The sequence below is a fragment of the Oncorhynchus masou genome, unplaced genomic scaffold (genome assembly GCF_036934945.1).
Source record: "Oncorhynchus masou masou isolate Uvic2021 unplaced genomic scaffold, UVic_Omas_1.1 unplaced_scaffold_1043, whole genome shotgun sequence".
NCBI classification, from domain to species: Eukaryota; Metazoa; Chordata; class Actinopteri; order Salmoniformes; family Salmonidae; genus Oncorhynchus; species Oncorhynchus masou.
Window position 1 is genome coordinate 219,649 of NW_027000132.1, and position 18,696 is coordinate 238,344.

Sequence of the window (18,696 nt, forward strand, 5' to 3'; positions counted from 1 at the left end):
ATGTAACAGAATGGTTCAGTACTGTAGAATGTAATAGAATAATACAGTACTGTAGAATGTAACAGAATGGTACTGTAGAATATAAGTATTGTTCCTGTGAGCGAACATCAAGAAGAAATGAAAACATATATTTATAATGTTCTCAGCCTTCATATACAATATAACTGGACATCGAGGCGGTTTCAGAAATACAAAGCAAAGTTATTGTGTTCAGATTCTGTTCCATGTTACTTAAAACATGAAAGGAAAAACATAAAAATGATTTACAAGGTTCTGTATATTATTCTGTATAATGAAAAGTGCTTGACAAATGTAATTTATTATGATTATTATCTTATTCATCATAGTTTAAAAGGCTAAACTGACTCTAGATCAGCAGTCCAGTGTGAATACAGTAGTCCTGTGGCTCAGTTGGTACAGCATGGTGAATGGGTCCCAATGGGACCACCGGCATGAAAGATGTATCCACACATAATAAGTCACTTTGGTTAAAAGTGTTTCTAAATGGCGTATCTTATGATAGAATAATATCACTTAGTTGGACTATACAGGTCCAGATATACAGGGTTTATGTCAAACTTGTGTTCAGGTCTTGTGTTCAGGTCCTCTTGGTTCTGGGTTTGTTGTGTTCAGGTCTTCTTGGTTCTGGGTTTGGTGTGTTCAGGTCTTCTTGGTTCTGGGTTTGTTGTGTTCAGGTCCTCTTTGTTCTGGGTTTGTTGTGTGTGTTCGGGTCCTCTTGGTTCTGGGTTTGTTGAGTTCAGGTCCTCTTGGTTCTGGGTTTGTTGTGTTCAGGTCCTATTGGTTCTGGGTTTGTTGTGTTCAGGTCCTCTTGGTTCTGGGTTTGTTGTGTGTGTTCAGGTCCTCTTGGTTCTGGGTTTGTTGTGTGTGTTCAGGTCCTCTTGGTTCTGGGTTTGTTGAGTTCAGGTCCTCTTGGTTCTGGGTTTGTTGTGTGTGTTCAGGTCCTCTTGGTTCTGGGTTTGTTGTGTGTGTTCAGGTCCTCTTGGTTCTGGGTTTGTTGAGTTCAGGTCCTCTTGGTTCTGGGTTTGTTGTGTGTGTTCAGGTCCTCTTGGTTCTGGGTTTGTTGAGTTTAGGTCCTCCTGGTTCTGGGTTTGTTGTGTTCAGGTCCTCTTGGTTCTGGGTTTGTTATGTTCAGGTACTCTTGGTTCTGGGTTTGGTGAGTTCAGGTCCTCTTGGTTCAGGGTTTGTTGTGTTCAGGTACTCTTGGTTCTGGGTTTGTTGCGTTCAGGTCTTCTTGGTTCTGGGTTTGTTGTGTTCAGGTCTTCTGGGTTTGTTGACTCTACTATAGATCTCAGAAAAGTCCTCCTCAGCTGCTTGTGCTGCCGTGGGTCTGAAGAGAGAGAAACAGAAATTTAACAGAGTCTGCATCCCCTAAAAACCTTCATATACTCATTTTAGTGCATTACTTTGACCAAGGCCTATATGGCTCTGGTGAAAAGTAGTGCACTAAATTGGGAATAGGGTTCCATTTGGAACACAGAACAGTTCCTCAAAACCACCACTCTCTCATTAATTGTTGGGTTAGTATGGAAATGCCATTACTAGTGGCCACTAGGGGTCAACTCTTTCTCTTATTAATGACGTCATTGTCTTCTCGTCCAATAAGCAGCGGCATATGAATGAGCTGTAATCAAGAATAAAGCTTGTTTACAAACAAATCTAGAAACATATGTAACTGGAATGTTATAGGAGGGTCAGATTTTCTTTGGGCGAATTCACTCGTTTTTGAGAAACTATCCCCAACCATCTATTCACTTCCTCATCCTCGTTGTTCAGGAAGTGGGCTCCAAAAACACCTCCCGAAAAAAACTTTTAGAAACTAAAAAGCTCTGAGTAGTCTATAGTGATGCATGTCTTCAGATGTTGTACACATAAAATGTGTCTTTCTGAACTTAATCTGTAACGTTATGTTCCATGTTGTTGAGACTTGAACGATGCTTCTGGTCCGTTCTAGCAGCCTGATACACTGAGAATAGAACAGTTGGACGGAGAAACAGCAGGAGTCACACAAAACGGAATATACCGTTGTGGATAAAGTTCAGAATGACACAATGTCATGTGTACAACTGCAACATCTAAAGACCTGCATCACTATACTGAGATATTTCTGTTTCTAAAAGGATGGATTTGGGTGTTTTTGGAGCATTTGTTCATGTTTTTTCAGAGCCTCCGTATTGCACTACGAGGATGAGGAAGTGAATTGCTGGTTTCCCTAAAACAAGTGAAATTGCAAAAAAAGGTGTCTGGACCCTTCTGGAACATGGCATTTAGATAAAAATAGAAATTTGGTTGTAAAAAAGCATACTTCTCCTTTAATGTGGTGTATTCACAATGCTCTATAATTGGCTCTATGTTGTTTTAATGTGGTGTATTCACAATGCTCCAGACATGTCTCTATGTTATTTTAATGTGGTGTATTCACAATGCTCTATAATTGGCTCTATGTTATTTTAATGTGGTGTATTCACAATGCTCCAGACATGTCTCTATGTTATTTTAATGTGGTGTATTCACAATGCTCTATAATTGGCTCTATGTTATTTTAATGTGGTGTATTCACACTGCTCCAGACATGTCTCTATGTTGTTTTAATGTGGTGTATTCACAATGCTCCAGACATGTCTCTATGTTGTTTTAATGTGGTGTATTCACAATGCTCCAGAAATGTCTCTATGTTATTGTAATGGCAGACTATGCTCACCGGGTGGCAGCACTGGGGAGGTTGAATTTCACAGCATCGTACTGGACATCCTGTTTCTGGGGTTTACACAGCTGGACGGTGGAGTACAGAGGCACTTCCTGGTTTTTGGAGTGAGAGAAGTGGACTCTGGCATAGTGAACGTCATCCTGGTCGACTGTGGCTGCTGTCTGTGCTGCAGTAGAGGCTGTGGACATGCTTGAGACGTTTTCATACACTGGACTAGAGTCTCCCTGGTGGGAAGAGGACAGACAACATGATGAGTAGAAATGTTCCTCAAAGCAAAACACATAATCTGATACTAACAGACTCACCTGTACATTATCTGATTCTAACAGACTCACCTGTACATTTTCTGATGTGTCTCTTGTGTCAGAGGTGGATATGGAGGCCTTCTTCCTGGTTTACACATTAATGGATTAATTATTGAATGAATGAACGAATCAATGAACAAAGTAATTTAATAAAAAAGAGTTGGAGTGAAATAATCTTTAACATAATCTCTCACCTGAACCACATGAGTCCAGAGAGACAGAGGATGAGAACCAGAACAACCACTATGATTCCTACAGCTGCAGTCAGAACTGAGGTTTGTTTCACTATAATACAATATGGATGATATGAGAACAACAGTACAATATTTGTTAACTGATCTAATCTGAATGTATATATAATTATAACACAAAGTATGAAAAGCCAAAGTACAAATATGAATATTAGCTTGAAACATAATTTTGTGTTGAAATATATAAGATGAAACTTCACCTGGTAAAATGATCATCAGAGCTGTAGAGTTCCTAGATCCTCTTCTATTCCAGGCCTCACAGTGGTAATGTCCACTGTCCACTGACTTGAAGTTACTGATGTTGTACATCTGTCCACATCCATTTAGAAAAGTCTCATTTTGAAAGTACCAGGTGTATTTGTCCACAGGTGGGTTGGCATCACTGCTGCAGGACAGAGTCACTGAACTGCCCTCCACTATTTCACCAGAGGGACTGACTGACACTGAGGTGTTCCTTGGGCCATCTGGTGGACAATATGTAACAACAGTGTTTTAAATAGTGTTTTACTTGTTATTGAAATATGAATTTAAATGTGATTCTCTGATTAAAGATGAGGTGAACTTACACAGAACGTCCACAAACACAGAAGAAGAATTGAGTCGTCCATATTTATTCTCAGCCTCACAGTAATATTCTCCTCTGTCCTCAGAGATGATGTTAGTGATGCTGTAACTCTGTCCTGATGCTTTTGGTGAGGTTACGTTCTTCTTGTACCAGGTGTATTTGTCCACAGGTGGGTTGGCATCACTGCTGCAGGTCAGAGTCACTGAACTGCCCTCCACTATTTCACCAGAGGGACTGACTGACACTGAGGGGTTCTTTGGTTTATCTGATGTAAAGGAGAATTTGTCAGAGGGATATGACTAGTATATTTACCACAGTAGTATATTTACCACAGTAGTATATTTACCACAGTAGTATATTTACCACAGTAGTATATTTACCACAGTAGTATATTTACCACAGTAGTATATTTACCACAGTAGTATATTTAACACAGTAGTATATTTACCACAGCAGTATATCTACCACAGTAGTATATTTACCACAGTAGTATATTTACCACAGTAGTATATTTACCACAGTAGTATATTTAACACAGTAGTATATTTACCACAGTAGTATATTTACCACAGTAGTATATTTACCACAGTAGTATATTTAACACAGTAGTATATTTACCACAGTAGTATATTTACCACAGTAGTATATTTACCACAGTAGTATATTTACCACAGTAGTATATTTACCACAGTAGTATATTTACCACAGTATATATTTACCACAGTAGTATATTTACCACAGTAGTATATTTACCACAGTAGTATATTTACCACAGTAGTATATTTAACACAGTAGTATATTTACCACAGTAGTATATTACCACAGTAGTATATTTACCACAGTAGTATATTTACCACAGTAGTATATTTACCACAGTAGTATATTTACCACAGTAGTATATCTACCACAGTAGTATATTTACCACAGTAGTATATTTACAAATGACATGTCATGTCAAAAATAAATTATCTGTTTAGTTAGAGAACTATCTAAAACTCTAACTTACACAAAACGTTAACAAATACTCATTTGGAGATGATATGCTTAAGGACTACTTCATTTAGTTATAATTGTTTTGCTACCTTCTCATTGAAACACTGAGATGTACTTTACTCACATTTCACATCCATGTTGATGGTCCCAGACCTGTCTGTCCCCATCTCATTCTGGGACTCACAGTAGTACTCTCCACTGTCAGATGACTGGATGTGACTGAAGACATGCTGTGGTCCTGTCATACTCTGATAGTCACCTCCATTCTTCTTGTACCACCAGGTGTAACTCTGGACAGGTGGGTTGGCATCACTGCTGCAGGTCAGAGTCACTGAACTGCCCTCCACTATTTCACCAGAGGGACTGACTGACACTGAGGGGTTCTTTGGTTTATCTGATGTAAAATACCAAATGTTTTGTCAAAGTAATATTAATTAGTAAAAAATATTTTTTGTTCTGTAATGATTGATAAAGTAAGAGGTCTCTTTAACCTGAATACATGATACTTGCTAAGTAGAATATTGTACTATTGTACTGTACTCACACACTGTAGGAGAGCTGAGATGGCCTTTTACAGCACAGAAGTAGCTGTCTGCATCCTCACTGCTGATGGAGTACATGGGGGAGGAGACACCTTGTACATTCTGTCCATTCTTGTACCAGATGTAGGTGGGGTTGTCAGTCAGAGTACAGGTGGTGCTACAGGTCAGTGTCTTCTGTCCCTCTGCAGCAGGAGTCACCTTCACCTGCAGACCTGAAACAATATGTATAAAACCACATACACCTCTGTGTCAACAGGATGGTTAATATATTTATCCTGTAATTCAATATGATTTACAGTTGTATCATACAGTGTAGTATTACCTGTGACAGACAGAGTTGTTCCTGGGAAACTATGACCCCATTCAATGTTGTGTGTTTTAAAAGTGAAGCGATACTCAGCTGAGTCCTCCTCTCTCAGATCTGTGATTCTCAGGGTGAAGGGACCTCTGTATGTTCCAGTGCACTTCACACGACCTGCATACCCTGGGTCTCTGGTTAGGTCTTCAGGGGTCGACTTATCACTTCTAAACCAGAATGATGATGTGGTGGAATAATAACCAACATAAGTACAGGATATGTCCACTGTTGACCCCTTCAAGACACAGATTCTCCTCTTGGTGTAAGTCACTCTGTTGCAGCTCTGACCCTGAACACCTGAAACATAAAGAGGACATCATTTACACAGTGGAATCGTGAGCTTCACTAATCTAAAGTAGTTAAGCCATCCTGTCTTGTCAAAGTGTTGCAGTCACAACTGTGAGGCCTGTTTAGCAGACAGAAGAGTTATACTTGAAAAGGTATACTAGAATACTGAGTTAAATTCACACTTACACACTGCAGGAGAGTGGAGATCCTCATGGCCTTTTACAGCACAGGAGTAGCTGTCTTTACTGTTAGTGTAGACTGAGTATTTGTACTGGGGGGAGGTTCTCTCATCTAGACGTTGTCCGTTCTTGTACCAGATGTAGGTGGGGTTGGGGTTACTCAGAGTACAGGTGGTGATACAGGTAATTGTCACCCTTTGCCAGCTTGAATAAGTCACCTTCACCTGCAGAGCTGGAGAAGATCACAACATTAAAACCCTGAATCACCTGTTCTATAGTTTAATCACATGATGCAAGACATTCTCAAACTCATTTAATTATTAAATCTGTTTCATATATGCAAATCCAATTTCTAGACCTAAATGGACAGTAGATATTAATTCAACAGACTAGCAGCATAAAGCATATTACTGTACCTGTTACAGACAGAGTGACTCCAGGACTTCCAGAATATTTCCCTCCTTCCTGATCTGTTAGTAATCTGAACTTGTACGTAGCTGAGTCTCTCTCTCTCAGGTCTGTGATTCTCAGGGTACAGTCTTTCTTCTTATCCCCATGATACTCCAGACGACCTGCATACTCTGGGTCCTGACCTAGATCTTTAGGTTCTACACCAGTCCCCCATTTAGTGAACCAGAAGGTTGTTGTGACTGTATAACCACTGGGATATGTGTAAGAGCAGAACAGATTCACTGATGACCCCTTCAAGGTACAGATACTCTGAGTGGTGTAAGTCACACTCCAGCCATACTGACCCAGTACCACTGAAACACAAGTCACACAACACAATGGTATCAGAATGAAGACAAGATATATTGCCTCACACTGACTGTAGGGTTTGTTCACACTTTGTTGCCATAGTTCCTGATTTGAGTGTGAATGGAAACCACAGATAAGCATCACTCAGTGAGGTGTGAAAGATAACTATTTAAAGTGAAGTGGCGACGCCTAACAGAACACACCAGAATAACATTATGATTCTTATCCTTTTAGAAATGTCTGTAGATTGATAAACAGAGCAACTAAAAGATAAGAATGAGACCATACCTGCTACAGACCAGAGAAAGACCACCAACACACTTCCTGCTGTTCTCAAGGCCATTGTTGCATCTCCCACCCTGCAGTCTTAGAAACATAAACAACAACTCACTCTATAGCTGGTGAATAACTACATACAAACCATCAGGGGCAGCAGGTAGGGCTCTAGTCAAAAGTAGTGCACTCTATAGTGAATATGGTGTCATTTGGGATGCAGGGATATAACAACACATCATCATCACATTTACCTTGGGTGGATGGTGTTCACCTTATGTCCAAATCACATTCTTCATAATAGTTTTCAGGTAATATGGTGGGTGGATCAGCGGTATCAGCAGGTAGTCTAGCAGTTAAGAACGTTGGGCCAGTAACTGAAACATTACTGGTTCAAATCCCTGACCTGGCAAGGTGGAAACCTCTGCCAATTTGAGCAAGGCAGTTACCACCAGCTTGAATGACACCTCCTATCCCCAAGCTGTGAGGATAAACAACAAGTCACACACACCTTTTATATCATCATTATATGATAGTGTCTGTATTTACAAAGTGTCTCAGAGAAGGATCTATCATTAGTTTTCCCATTTAGATCATAATTATATGGACCAGGAGGACCTGATCCTAGATCAGCTCTCCATGTCTGAGACCCTTGAGGAGATGACTTACGGCTAAAAACAAAAAACTATATTTCAAGATATCAAGAGTACTTACAGACTGAAGGGGAGAGTCTTGTACAGTGAGTTAACTGACTGGTATTGAGTGGGAACTGCTGGTAAGTGTGTGTTCTGTGGTTGATACATATTTATAGTAGTCAGAACACAAGTAGCTGATGCAGAACAGTCCTTTCCTTCCTCTTTAAGACATTAACATGCATGAGGACCAGAACAGCATGTCAGAGAACGGAGGTTACTGTATTAGAGAGGGTCCTACATTTCTATAATAGACAAAATGTCTCCCATTTGCACTTTCAATAAATACAGAACCATGTTAACAATATGTTGACTATTCTATATGGAATGTTTATAATATCTCAGAATGTGTTGCCTTGTCCCTCTGAGTTCTACATGGAACAGGTCAAAGTTTCATTTACATTTGGACAGTTCCATGATGTCATTCATTCTATTCTACAAACACATTCAATTAATCAGATAGAATGGTGAAACACAACATTGGCTACTTGACAAAGTCACATTTAATCACCCAAACACTGATGTCTGTAGTAGTACAATATGCCACTGTCATTTCTTTACACTGATTGCGTCCCAAATAGTGCACTTCCTTTGACCAGAGCCCTATGGGTATGGTATGACCGTGTGTGTTTACATGCCCTCTCAACTTGATTGGCCTGCAGCCCTGTCAATCACCCTTTGCACCGCTGTTCATCCAACCAATCAGGGTGCTTGGATGTGCTGCAGGACACCGCCTCCCCTCACCTTCAGTTAGTGCACGACATGGTCAGTCTTGAGAAGAAGTGTTGTGTTGCTGATAGACTTTTGACATGCAGTTCCTTACTGCAGTGTGAGACCAGCGAATATAACCACACAATAATATAAAACATCTTCAAATGGAAACAGATGTGTCTGCATGTATGTGGTTGTGGTGACCATCAAGAGTAGAGAGACGGGCCTCAACACCATGTTCTAACCAGACAGCACTATAGTGGGCAGAACCTAAACCACTCAGCATTAAGTACGCAGCGGGTCTCGGCATATCCAGCTAACCGCTCAGACGAGATCCAGCTGTTACACATGTAAAAACGGTCTGGATGACCTCTACTAATCCCTAGGTACTGACTCAGGAATGTGTGAAGGACCACAGGGACGTCAAAGGGTGTTATTGTGACCACAACAAGGCCCTCCGGTTCACTTTGGGTTCTTATACAACAGGATTTCTAGGAGGAGAGAGATACATGAAAATATAACTAAACCTTCTCTCCAGCTGCTTCTTATCCGTTGTGCTTTTTGTCCCTTCCTGCCTCCCGTCCAGGATGAGAACAATCAGAAGTTCATGCATCTGTTCAACAACGTCACTTAGTGATACTTCCTGTGGGTGTGGCCTATCAGAAGGGACGCCCATATTTACCCCCACCCCATGTTCTATCCCATAATCAGACTCAATGGGGCTGTCAGGGGGGTAAACCTCTCCATTGGATCTTCACCCTCCCATCCACCCCTAACTCCTCCTTCCTACCTGGGAAAGTATGACACTAGTTAGGGCGTCAAGAAACATATGACATCACATTCTCACTAAACAATGATGTATTCTATTCTCTAACTACTATTTGGACAAAATGGTGGATATTCATCTTTGGACAAAGGCTTTAAATCAAGAAATAATCTGAACTTGTTAACTGTGAGATGCAATATTATCAATCATCGAACATTCCGGTATGTTCCATCTTTGTGTTCCTGAGTGGAATTCCCTCGCTGGTGCAGCTACCTTCAACACTCCAAACATCCATGATGTCATACTGTGTCTGCATGATGTGTTTTAAAATGGCAATACATCATATTTCATGTAACTGGACATTGCTCCTTCTGAAAGTGTCTGTGTTTATTTTGTACTGACATGATGATGTTGAAGGTGAATAAAGCACTATTGTTCTACAAACCAATGTAAATGTATTATTTGTAGTTACTATATGTACTGTAAAGTACAAGAGGTGAGATGTTGAAAGCTTTCCGTTTTCTCTCCACAGAAGATACTGTTATAACAAGGTGAAAACAATGACAATTAAGTTTATTCTGAAAGGTTGATTACAAAAAATATCACACTTCATACATGATTATTTTAAGCGATAAGAAACGTTGCATCAAGCAGAACTCTTTCCTGGACATTGAGGCAAAATTGTGCCTTAACTTTGTCATAAAAACTTTTTTTTTTAAATCACACAAACTTATATTATGTGTATCATGTTACAGGACCATATGAAGTAATACATTCATTCATATTTAGTCTCACAAGTCTGATGATTCTTTCAGACAGATACTAAATAATAGTTATGTAGAATATAACTGAACCTCCAGGCTGCCTAATTCAGATATAAAACGTTTTGGTCAAAAGTTCTTATTATCAGATTCCGAGTTTGCTGTAACTTAAAAAATATTAGAAAAAAATAGTTATTCAATATTTACAAGGTTAATTTCTTATTGATCATAGATGTAAAGGCAAAACTGACCCTAGATACGCACTCCTACTCTAAGTGTGAATAGAGTAGTTCTGTGTGACTCAGTTTGTACAGAATGGCTCATGGGTTCCATTCCTGCTGGGACTTCCCATATGAAGGATTTATGCACCCATGACTGTAATGACTGAGTGAATGACTTTGGATAGAAGTGTCTGCTAGATGGTATATATTAGGTTTATGGAGTCTGAATCAAAGTCTAGAGAGCTGGTTGTTATGGATGTAGAAAAGTTAAACCACAAATCCTCCACAGTATAGATGTCAACCCTACTCCCTATCAGTCTGGTCCTAGAAGACTGACCATCACATTCAATGATAGCTCCTATCACCAAGCTGTGAGGCTAAACAGCAAGTGACTCACACACACACAAGTACAGACACTATCTGTAGGGGAAGGTACATAAGGCCCATTGAGTCTGCATCAAAGTCTAGAGAGCTGGCTGTTATGGACGTAGAAAAGTACAAACACACATCCTACACAGTATAGATGTCAACACTTCTCCCTACCCTGGTTAACAGGGAGGTGATGCTGAGTCAGTTCACCTGAACCAACAACACTTACTGGCAGTGCAGAGAAACAAGAAGTGTCCTACTGTAAGTGTGAGTTCTGTGGTTGACACCTTTCAAAAGTAGCCCAGTCAGGATGTTAAGACATTAACGTGCATAAACAACATGTCAGAAAATAGTTGCATTTGTATATTTGAGGAGTGGCCTAGATTTTATAAAGAGGCTAAATATGACCCATTCCCATCACTCCTCATCAGCTGCCTCAAAGTGGTACTGAAGGTTCCAGTGTTCTAGACTAGAGCGCCACCTACTGGCATCTCAACATTACTGCAGCCTCCAGTCCTCATATTATGTCCTCATTCCTTTGGCAGTAATAGGAATAAAATGATTGGATAGTGTTCCATTCATTCCAGCCATTACAATGAGTCCATCCTCCTATATCTCCGCCCACCAGCCTCCTCTGTTGTACAGTACTTTTAGTAGCTTTAGCTAGCAGATAATCCAATGAACATCACCATAGCCTGCTGTATTGACTGTGTCATGTATTGTAGTCTGCTGTCCCTAAATTATGCAGTTTAGTCAACTCAACAATCCAAATCAATATACAGTCCTGTGTGCATATATTTTACATATTGGTGGTCCTGGTAACCAAACCAATAACGTTGCAGGTGCCATGTTCTACCAACTGAGTTACATAGGAACATGTTCTGTAAAGTCTAATGTTTCTCACTGTGTCTCATGTTAATACTACTCCTAAACACAACCCACCATCACTGTGTCTCATGTTAATACTACTCCTAAACACAACCCACCATCACTGTGTCTCATGTTAATACTACTCCTAAACACAACCCACCATCACTGTGTCTCATGTTAATACTACTCCTAAACACAACCCACCATCACTGTGTCTCATGTTAATACTACTCCTAAACACAACCCACCATCACTGTGTCTCATGTTAATACTACTCCTAAACACAACCCTCCATCACTGTGTCTCATGTTAATACTACTCCTATACACAACCCTCCATCACTGTGTCTCATGTTAATACTACTCCTAAACACAACCCACCATCACTGTCTCATGTTAATACTACTCCTAAAGCTCTTGTGAAGCATCAACTCATCACTCTCACTCTTACTGTCACTCTGTTGCTCTCAGAGCTCTTAAAATAGCATAACGTCTTCATGTGAAACACCATGTACAATGTACTTCCCATCTTTTGTAGCATAGAATATAGCTCAGAATTTGCCAAGGGGGCCAATCATATTGGTCGTAACTGTAATCCACGAATCAGATTAATATGTCAAAATGCATTCACACGCACAGTTATTCTTGACCCTGTTATACTGTGGCAGTGAACATGACCCTATTGAATAGAGATCTGGGTATTACTGGTAAACTCTACTGATCATGTTTAAACATGTAAATGAATAAACTCAACTAAACTAAACACATGAAACCCCAGTCCAGGGTCAGTATTCACAAAGTGTATCAGAGTAGGAGAGCTGATCTGGGATCAGTTTAGCCTTTTAGATCATAATTATATGGACCGTCTGAGACACTTTATGAATACAGGCCCTGATGTCACAACCAAAACACAGTTCAAAATAAACCAACAAGTACAAAGATACAGGCAGTCATGTGATGTTTGGCTAAAAACGTCAAAACTAAAACTATATTTCAAGATGTCATCAAATGTACTTACAGAGTGAAGTGAAGGGGAGAGGTCTTGAACAGTTAGTCAACTTACTGTCACTGCGTGGAAACAAGAAGTAGTCTACTGTAAGTGTTAGTAGAAGCAGGCGTAGCCTATGTGTGAGTTCTGTGGTTGATTTTAAAGTAGCCTAGTCAGGGCATTAACATGCAGGAACAGCATGTCACATAAGGTGATGTTACTGTATCTAAATAGAAAATGGTCTAAAGTCAGAATACTGTAGTTACATTTCTTTATTTGAGGAGTGGACCTACATGTTTTACAAGAGACAAAATGTGACCCATTCCCATCACTCCTCATCAGCTGATACTGAAGGTTCCAGAACAGATGAAAGAGGAGTATCTTTGGTTCCAGTGTTCTAGACTAGAGCTCTCCCTACTGACATCTCTACATTACTGCAGCTTCCAGGCCTCATATGTCCCTTCTTGTCCGATGAAAATATACAAAATAGAAGGTAAAATAACATGACGCTGCTGTTATTCAGTGATAAACAAGCATTTTTGTGCATCACACAGCTACTCTGAATGTACTGGATTGTGAACAATATGATGTGTTGCCGCTGAATTACATCAAGACCCCATAGTTAACTAGTGACCTAGTTAGTTAGCTAGTGAGCTAGTTAGTTAGCTAGTGAGCTAGTTAGTTAACTAGTGAGCTAGTGAGCTAGTTAGTTAGCTAGTGAGCTTGTTAGCTAACATTTAGCTATCAACATTAGCTAGCTAGAAACAACAGACAACAGTGAGATGTCATTATGCCAAGGCCAAGGCAAGCTGCTCTGAGTTTCCACTGTGTTCTTGTGTGAAAGAGATGTCTTCAGCTCACTGATCTTCAGAACAACAGACCCAAAGGGAACCCTGACATGCATATACAGTGCCTTGCGAAAGTATTTGGCCCCCTTGAACTTTGCGACCTTTTGCCACATTTCAGGCTTCAAACATAAAGATATCAAACTGTATTTTTTTGTGAAGAATTAACAACAATTGGGACACAATCATGAATTTGAACGACATTTATTTGATATTTCGAACTTTTTTAACATTTCAAAAACTGAAAAATTGGGCTTCCAAAATTATTCAGCCCCTTTACTTTCAGTGCAGCAAACTCTCTCCAGAAGTTCAGTGAGGATCTCTGAATGATCCAATGTTGACCTAAATGACTAATGATGATAAATACAATCCACCTGTGTGTAATCAAGTCCTCGTATAAATGCACCTGCACTGTGATAGTCTCAGAGGTCCGTTAAAAGCTCAGAGAGCATCATGAAGAACAAGGAACACACCAGGCAGGTCCGAGATACTGTTGTGAAGAGTTTAAAGCCGGATTTGGATACAAAAAGATTTCCCAAGCTTTAAACATCCCAAGGAGCACGGTGCAAGCGATAATATTGAAATGGAAGGAGTATCAGACCACTGCAAATCTACCAAGACCTGGCCGTCCCTCTAAACTTTCAGCTCATACAAGGAGAAGACTGATCAGAGATGCAGCCGAGAGGCCCATGATCACTCTGGATGAACTGCAGAGATCTACAGCTGAGGTGGGAGACTCTGTCCATAGGACAACAATCAGTCGTATATTGCACAAATCTGGCCTTTATGGAAGAGTGGCAAGAAGAAAGCCATTTCTTAAAGATATCCATAAAAAGTGTTGTTTAAAGTTTGCCACAAGCCACCTGGGAGACACACCAAACATGTGGAAGAAGGTGCTCTGGTCAGATGAAACCAAAATTGAACTTTTTGGCAACAATGCAAAACGTTATGTTTGGCGTAAAAGCAACACAGCTCATAACCCTGAACACACCATCCCCACTGTCAAACATGGTGGTGGCAGCATCATGGTTTGGGCCTGCTTCTCTGCAGCAGGGACAGGGAAGATGGTTAAAATTGATGGGAAGATGGATGGAGCCAAATACAGGACCATTCTGGAAGAAAACCTGATGGAGTCTGCAAAAGACCTGAGACTGGGACGGAAACCTCAGATTTTTTCCATGGAATGTCTTCCATGAGACTGGGACGATATACAATGATCCAAAATATAAAAAAAATCTACAATGGAATGGTTCAAAAATAAACATATCCAGGTGTTAGAATGGCCAAGTCAAAGTCCAGACCTGAATCCAATCGAGAATCTGTGGAAAGGACTGAAAACTGCTGTTCACAAATGCTCTCCATCCAACCTCACTGAGCTCGAGCTGTTTTGCAAGGAGGAATGGGAAAAATTTTATTTCAGTCTCTCGATGTGCAAAACTGATAGAGACATACCCCAAGCGACTTACAGCTGTAATCACAGCAAAAGTGAATAGCGCTACAAAGTTTTTAAAATTAAGGGGTTGTTGAAAAGGCTAATTTTGCACGCCCAATTTTTCAGTTTTTGATTTGTTAAAAAAGTTTGAAATATCATTATGCCAATAAATGTCGTTCCACTTCATGATTGTGTCCCACTTGTTGTTGATTCTTCACAAAAAAAAACAGTTTTATATCTTTATGTTTGAAGCATGAAATGTGGCAAAAGGTCGCAAAGTTCAAGGGGGCCGAATACTTTCACAAGGCACTGTAGCTAAGTCTGTCTGTCTGGGATTATTGTGTCCCATTGTGTCTGTATGATGCGTGTTCTTTTTAAATGACAATGAATAATCTTTTATGTAATTGTTTATTGCTGCTTCATTATTGTTATTCTATTATCTGATCTGTTTTTTGAAGCATTTTTAAAATAATTTAAAAAAATGATTTACTTACATAAAAACAACTGCAATGTTAGTTAAGAGCTTGTCATTAACCGTTTCACAGTAAGGTCTACTACACCTGTTGTATTCGGTGCATTTGACTAATACATTTTGATTTGATTTGTGTGTTTAGGTGCTGGTCATTGCTCCCTCTGGGACACTGGGTTTCTGAACCTCTAAAAGTCGAAGCCGTTTGCGGGGGGGGGGGGGGTTCTACTGGCTGACATATGGAATTGATTTAAGGTGGTCATTCCATGGATCATTTAGATATTTGATTTAGATTTATAGTACCCCTTTAGGTAAACAAGGAGAATGACTAATGTTTGTGAGAGCAGGCAGATGACTGCAATATAGTCTGCCTGGAACATGCCCCATATTCAACTGTAATTCAATTCAAAATAACATTAATGTTTCCCATGTAGGGGAAATTACTAGGCACCCTATGGCATCAGGCTGGCAGTGAGTCTCACAATGACATCACAAGGGGTCACATGTCCAGTCACATGACCATATATACATACACAGCAAAACACATGATAACAACAGATGTCAGCCCCCTTAGTGTCTACAACATGGTCATCATAGAGGAGGTTCACTGGGCAGAGATCCCTTCAAGTTCTAATGATGATGTCATTTCCATGTTTCACAGCTCCGGCCGAGGGAGAGGGGGAAGGAAATCAGAGGTGCACTCCTCTTCACTTTGATTGACACTTCACACACTCATTATATATGTCCAGTGTTCTGTCTGGGATCTGTGGTCTGTGCCAGAGGACTACAAACGGGGTGACACCCCCCATCCACCATCCCCCCCAAACCTCCTGTTCCCTTTTAAAGTAGGGACACAGTCCCTCATCCTCATCATTCTCCTCCCTCTCTCATATCCAGTCCCTGCGTGGTGGTCAGGGTTGTCATGGTGGACAGGGTTGACATGGTTTCCTGTCTCTTCCTCTCTGGTCAGGCTTGTGTTTGAAGCGACACCTGTCACCATAGAAACAGCCGGTGGTCCTCCAGAAGAAACACTCGTCACCATTGATGGGAGCCGTCCTCCTGGTCCTGGGAGAGAGAGACAAACAGCATGAAAACACAAACACCTGCACCTGAGCTCCTCCTGCTTCCATCCTTCCATCACTTTGTTGATTGGTAACATTTAGAATCAAAATGATGTATATGAGTTGATTGTCCAAAGCGACTAACACCACTTTACATATGGGTAAGCTCATAATGATGTCTACCGTTGAGCCACACAGGATGACAGACAGATGGATGTCTTTACCCTGTGGAGGCGTAATGGGAGGCTGAGGAGGTGTTGAGGCCTATAGGGTCGGTCCTCTGAGGAGAGGGAGGGGTTCTCTGGACCCAGCGGTCTGGGAACCTGATCACCAGCCTGGTGCTCTCCAGCTCCACCCTTTGGACAGCAGGACAAACAACAGGAACAGCCAAAATACTTAGAATGGAACCAATAGCATAGTCCCAAAAGTACAATGAACCAAGAGCATTATCCCAAAAGTCCAATGAAACCATTATTTGTAAAAACAGAGTCGTTCGAAATTACAATCTTTGCAGCTAAACTACATTGTAGCTAATCTTCAAAATAAATCAATGCTAGATGTACAGTATGTATTTCTATATTGTTGTAGTATTTTGGTTAAATCATAAATCAAGCCCCTCTATAGTCAATGGCTATGTCACCTTGGAGTGGGGTCTGGTAGTCCCTGCAGCATGTCTATACTATGTCCCTGTGGTGGGGTCTGGTAGTGCAGCATGTCTATACTATGTCCCTGTGGTGGGGTCTGGTAGTGCAGCATGTCTATACTATATCCCTGTGGTGGGGTCTGGTAGTGCAGCATGTCTGTCCCTGTGGTGGGGTCTGGTATACATGTCTATACTATGTCCCTGTGGTGGGGTCCGGTAGTGCAGCATGTCTATACTATGTCCCTGTGGTGGGGTCTGGTAGTGCAGCCTGTCTATACTATGTCCCTGTGGTGGGGTCTGGTAGTGCAGCATGTCTATACTATGTCCCTGTGGTGGGGTCTGGTAGTGCAGCATGTCTATACTATGTCCCTGTGGTGGGGTCTGGTAGTGCAGCCTGTCTATACTATGTCCCTGTGGTGGGGTCTGGTAGTGCAGCCTGTCTATACTATGTCCCTGTGGTGGGGTCTGGTAGTGCAGCATGTCTATACTATGTCCCTGTGGTGGGGTCTGGTAGTGCAGCATGTCTATACTATGTCCCTGTGGTGGGGTCTGGTAGTGCAGCATGTCTATACTATGTCCCTGTGGTGGGGTCTGGTAGTGCAGCCTGTCTATACTATGTCCCTGTGGTGGGATCTGGTAGTGCAGCATGTCTTTACTATGTCCCTGTGGTGGGGTCTGGTAGTGCAGCCTGTCTATGCAGCTGTCTTTACTATGTCCCTGTGGTGGGGTCTGGTAGTGCAGCCTGTCAGCATGTCTATACTATGTCCCTGTGGTGGGGTCTGGTAGTGCAGCATGTCTTTACTATGTCCCTGTGGTGGGGTCTGGTAGTGCAGCCTGTCTATACTATATCCCTGTGGTGGGGTCTGGTAGTGCAGCCTGTCTATACTATACTATGTCCCCCTGTGGTGGGGTCTGGTAGTGCAGCATGTCTATACTATGTCCCTGTGGTGGGGTCTGGTAGTGCAGCCTGTCTATACTATGTCCCTGTGGTGGGGTCTGGTAGTGCAGCTTGTCTATACTATATCCCTGTGGTGGGGTCTGGTAGTGCAGCATGTCTATACTATGTCCCTGTGGTGGGGTCTGGTAGTGCAGCATGTCTATACTATATCCCTGTGGTGGGGTCTGGTAGTGCAGCATGTCTATACTATGTCCCTGTGGTGGGGTCTGGTAGTGCAGCCTGTCTATTACTATGTCCCTGTGGGGTCTGGTAGTGCAGCATGTCTATACTATGTCCCTGTGGTGGGGTCTGGTAGTGCAGCCTGTCTATACTATGTCCCTGTGGTGGGGTCTGGTAGTGCAGCATGTCTATACTATGTCCCTGTGGTGGGCAGCCGGTCTTTACTATGTCTGTGTAGTGCAGCATGTCTTTACTATGTCCCTGTGGTGGGGTCTGGTAGTGCAGCCTGTCTATACTATATCCCTGTGGTGGGGTCTGGTAGTGCAGCCTGTCTTTACTATGTCCCTGTGGTGGGGTCTGGTAGTGCAGCCTGTCTATACTATATCCCTGTGGTCCCTGTGGGGTCTGGTAGTGCAGTCCCCTGTCAGCATTTACTATGTCCCTGTCTGGTAGTGCAGCCTGTCTATACTATGTCCCTGTGGTGGGGTGCTGGTAGCATGTCTATACTATGTCC

General features: G+C 41.5%; 1 protein-coding gene and 1 long non-coding RNA gene across 3 annotated transcripts; both read right to left on the reverse strand.

The window, feature by feature from the left end:
* On the reverse strand, positions 1 to 6,612 carry LOC135528826 (B-cell receptor CD22-like). The gene is made up of 11 exons (XM_064957882.1): positions 6,597 to 6,612; positions 6,214 to 6,438; positions 5,704 to 6,036; positions 5,384 to 5,593; positions 4,964 to 5,233; positions 3,848 to 4,111; positions 3,482 to 3,745; positions 3,225 to 3,315; positions 3,061 to 3,115; positions 2,720 to 2,949; positions 1 to 1,348 (listed from the first exon to the last, which is right to left on the reverse strand). The coding sequence occupies exons 1-11, from the start codon at positions 6,610 to 6,612 to the stop codon at positions 1,243 to 1,245; spliced, it is 2,064 nt and encodes a 687-aa protein (XP_064813954.1). The 3' UTR covers positions 1 to 1,242.
* Positions 6,613 to 6,633: 21 nt separating this feature from the next.
* On the reverse strand, positions 6,634 to 12,732 carry LOC135528832 (uncharacterized). 2 transcript variants are annotated; one of them, XR_010453590.1, is made up of 4 exons: positions 12,646 to 12,695; positions 7,953 to 8,026; positions 7,254 to 7,331; positions 6,634 to 6,970 (listed from the first exon to the last, which is right to left on the reverse strand). It is a non-coding gene; the product is annotated as an uncharacterized LOC135528832 (long non-coding RNA). The 2 variants fall into 2 exon arrangements; XR_010453589.1 differs by lacking the exon at positions 7,953 to 8,026 and having other exon boundaries at positions 12,646 to 12,732.
* Between the last annotated feature and the right edge of the window lie 5,964 nt (positions 12,733 to 18,696).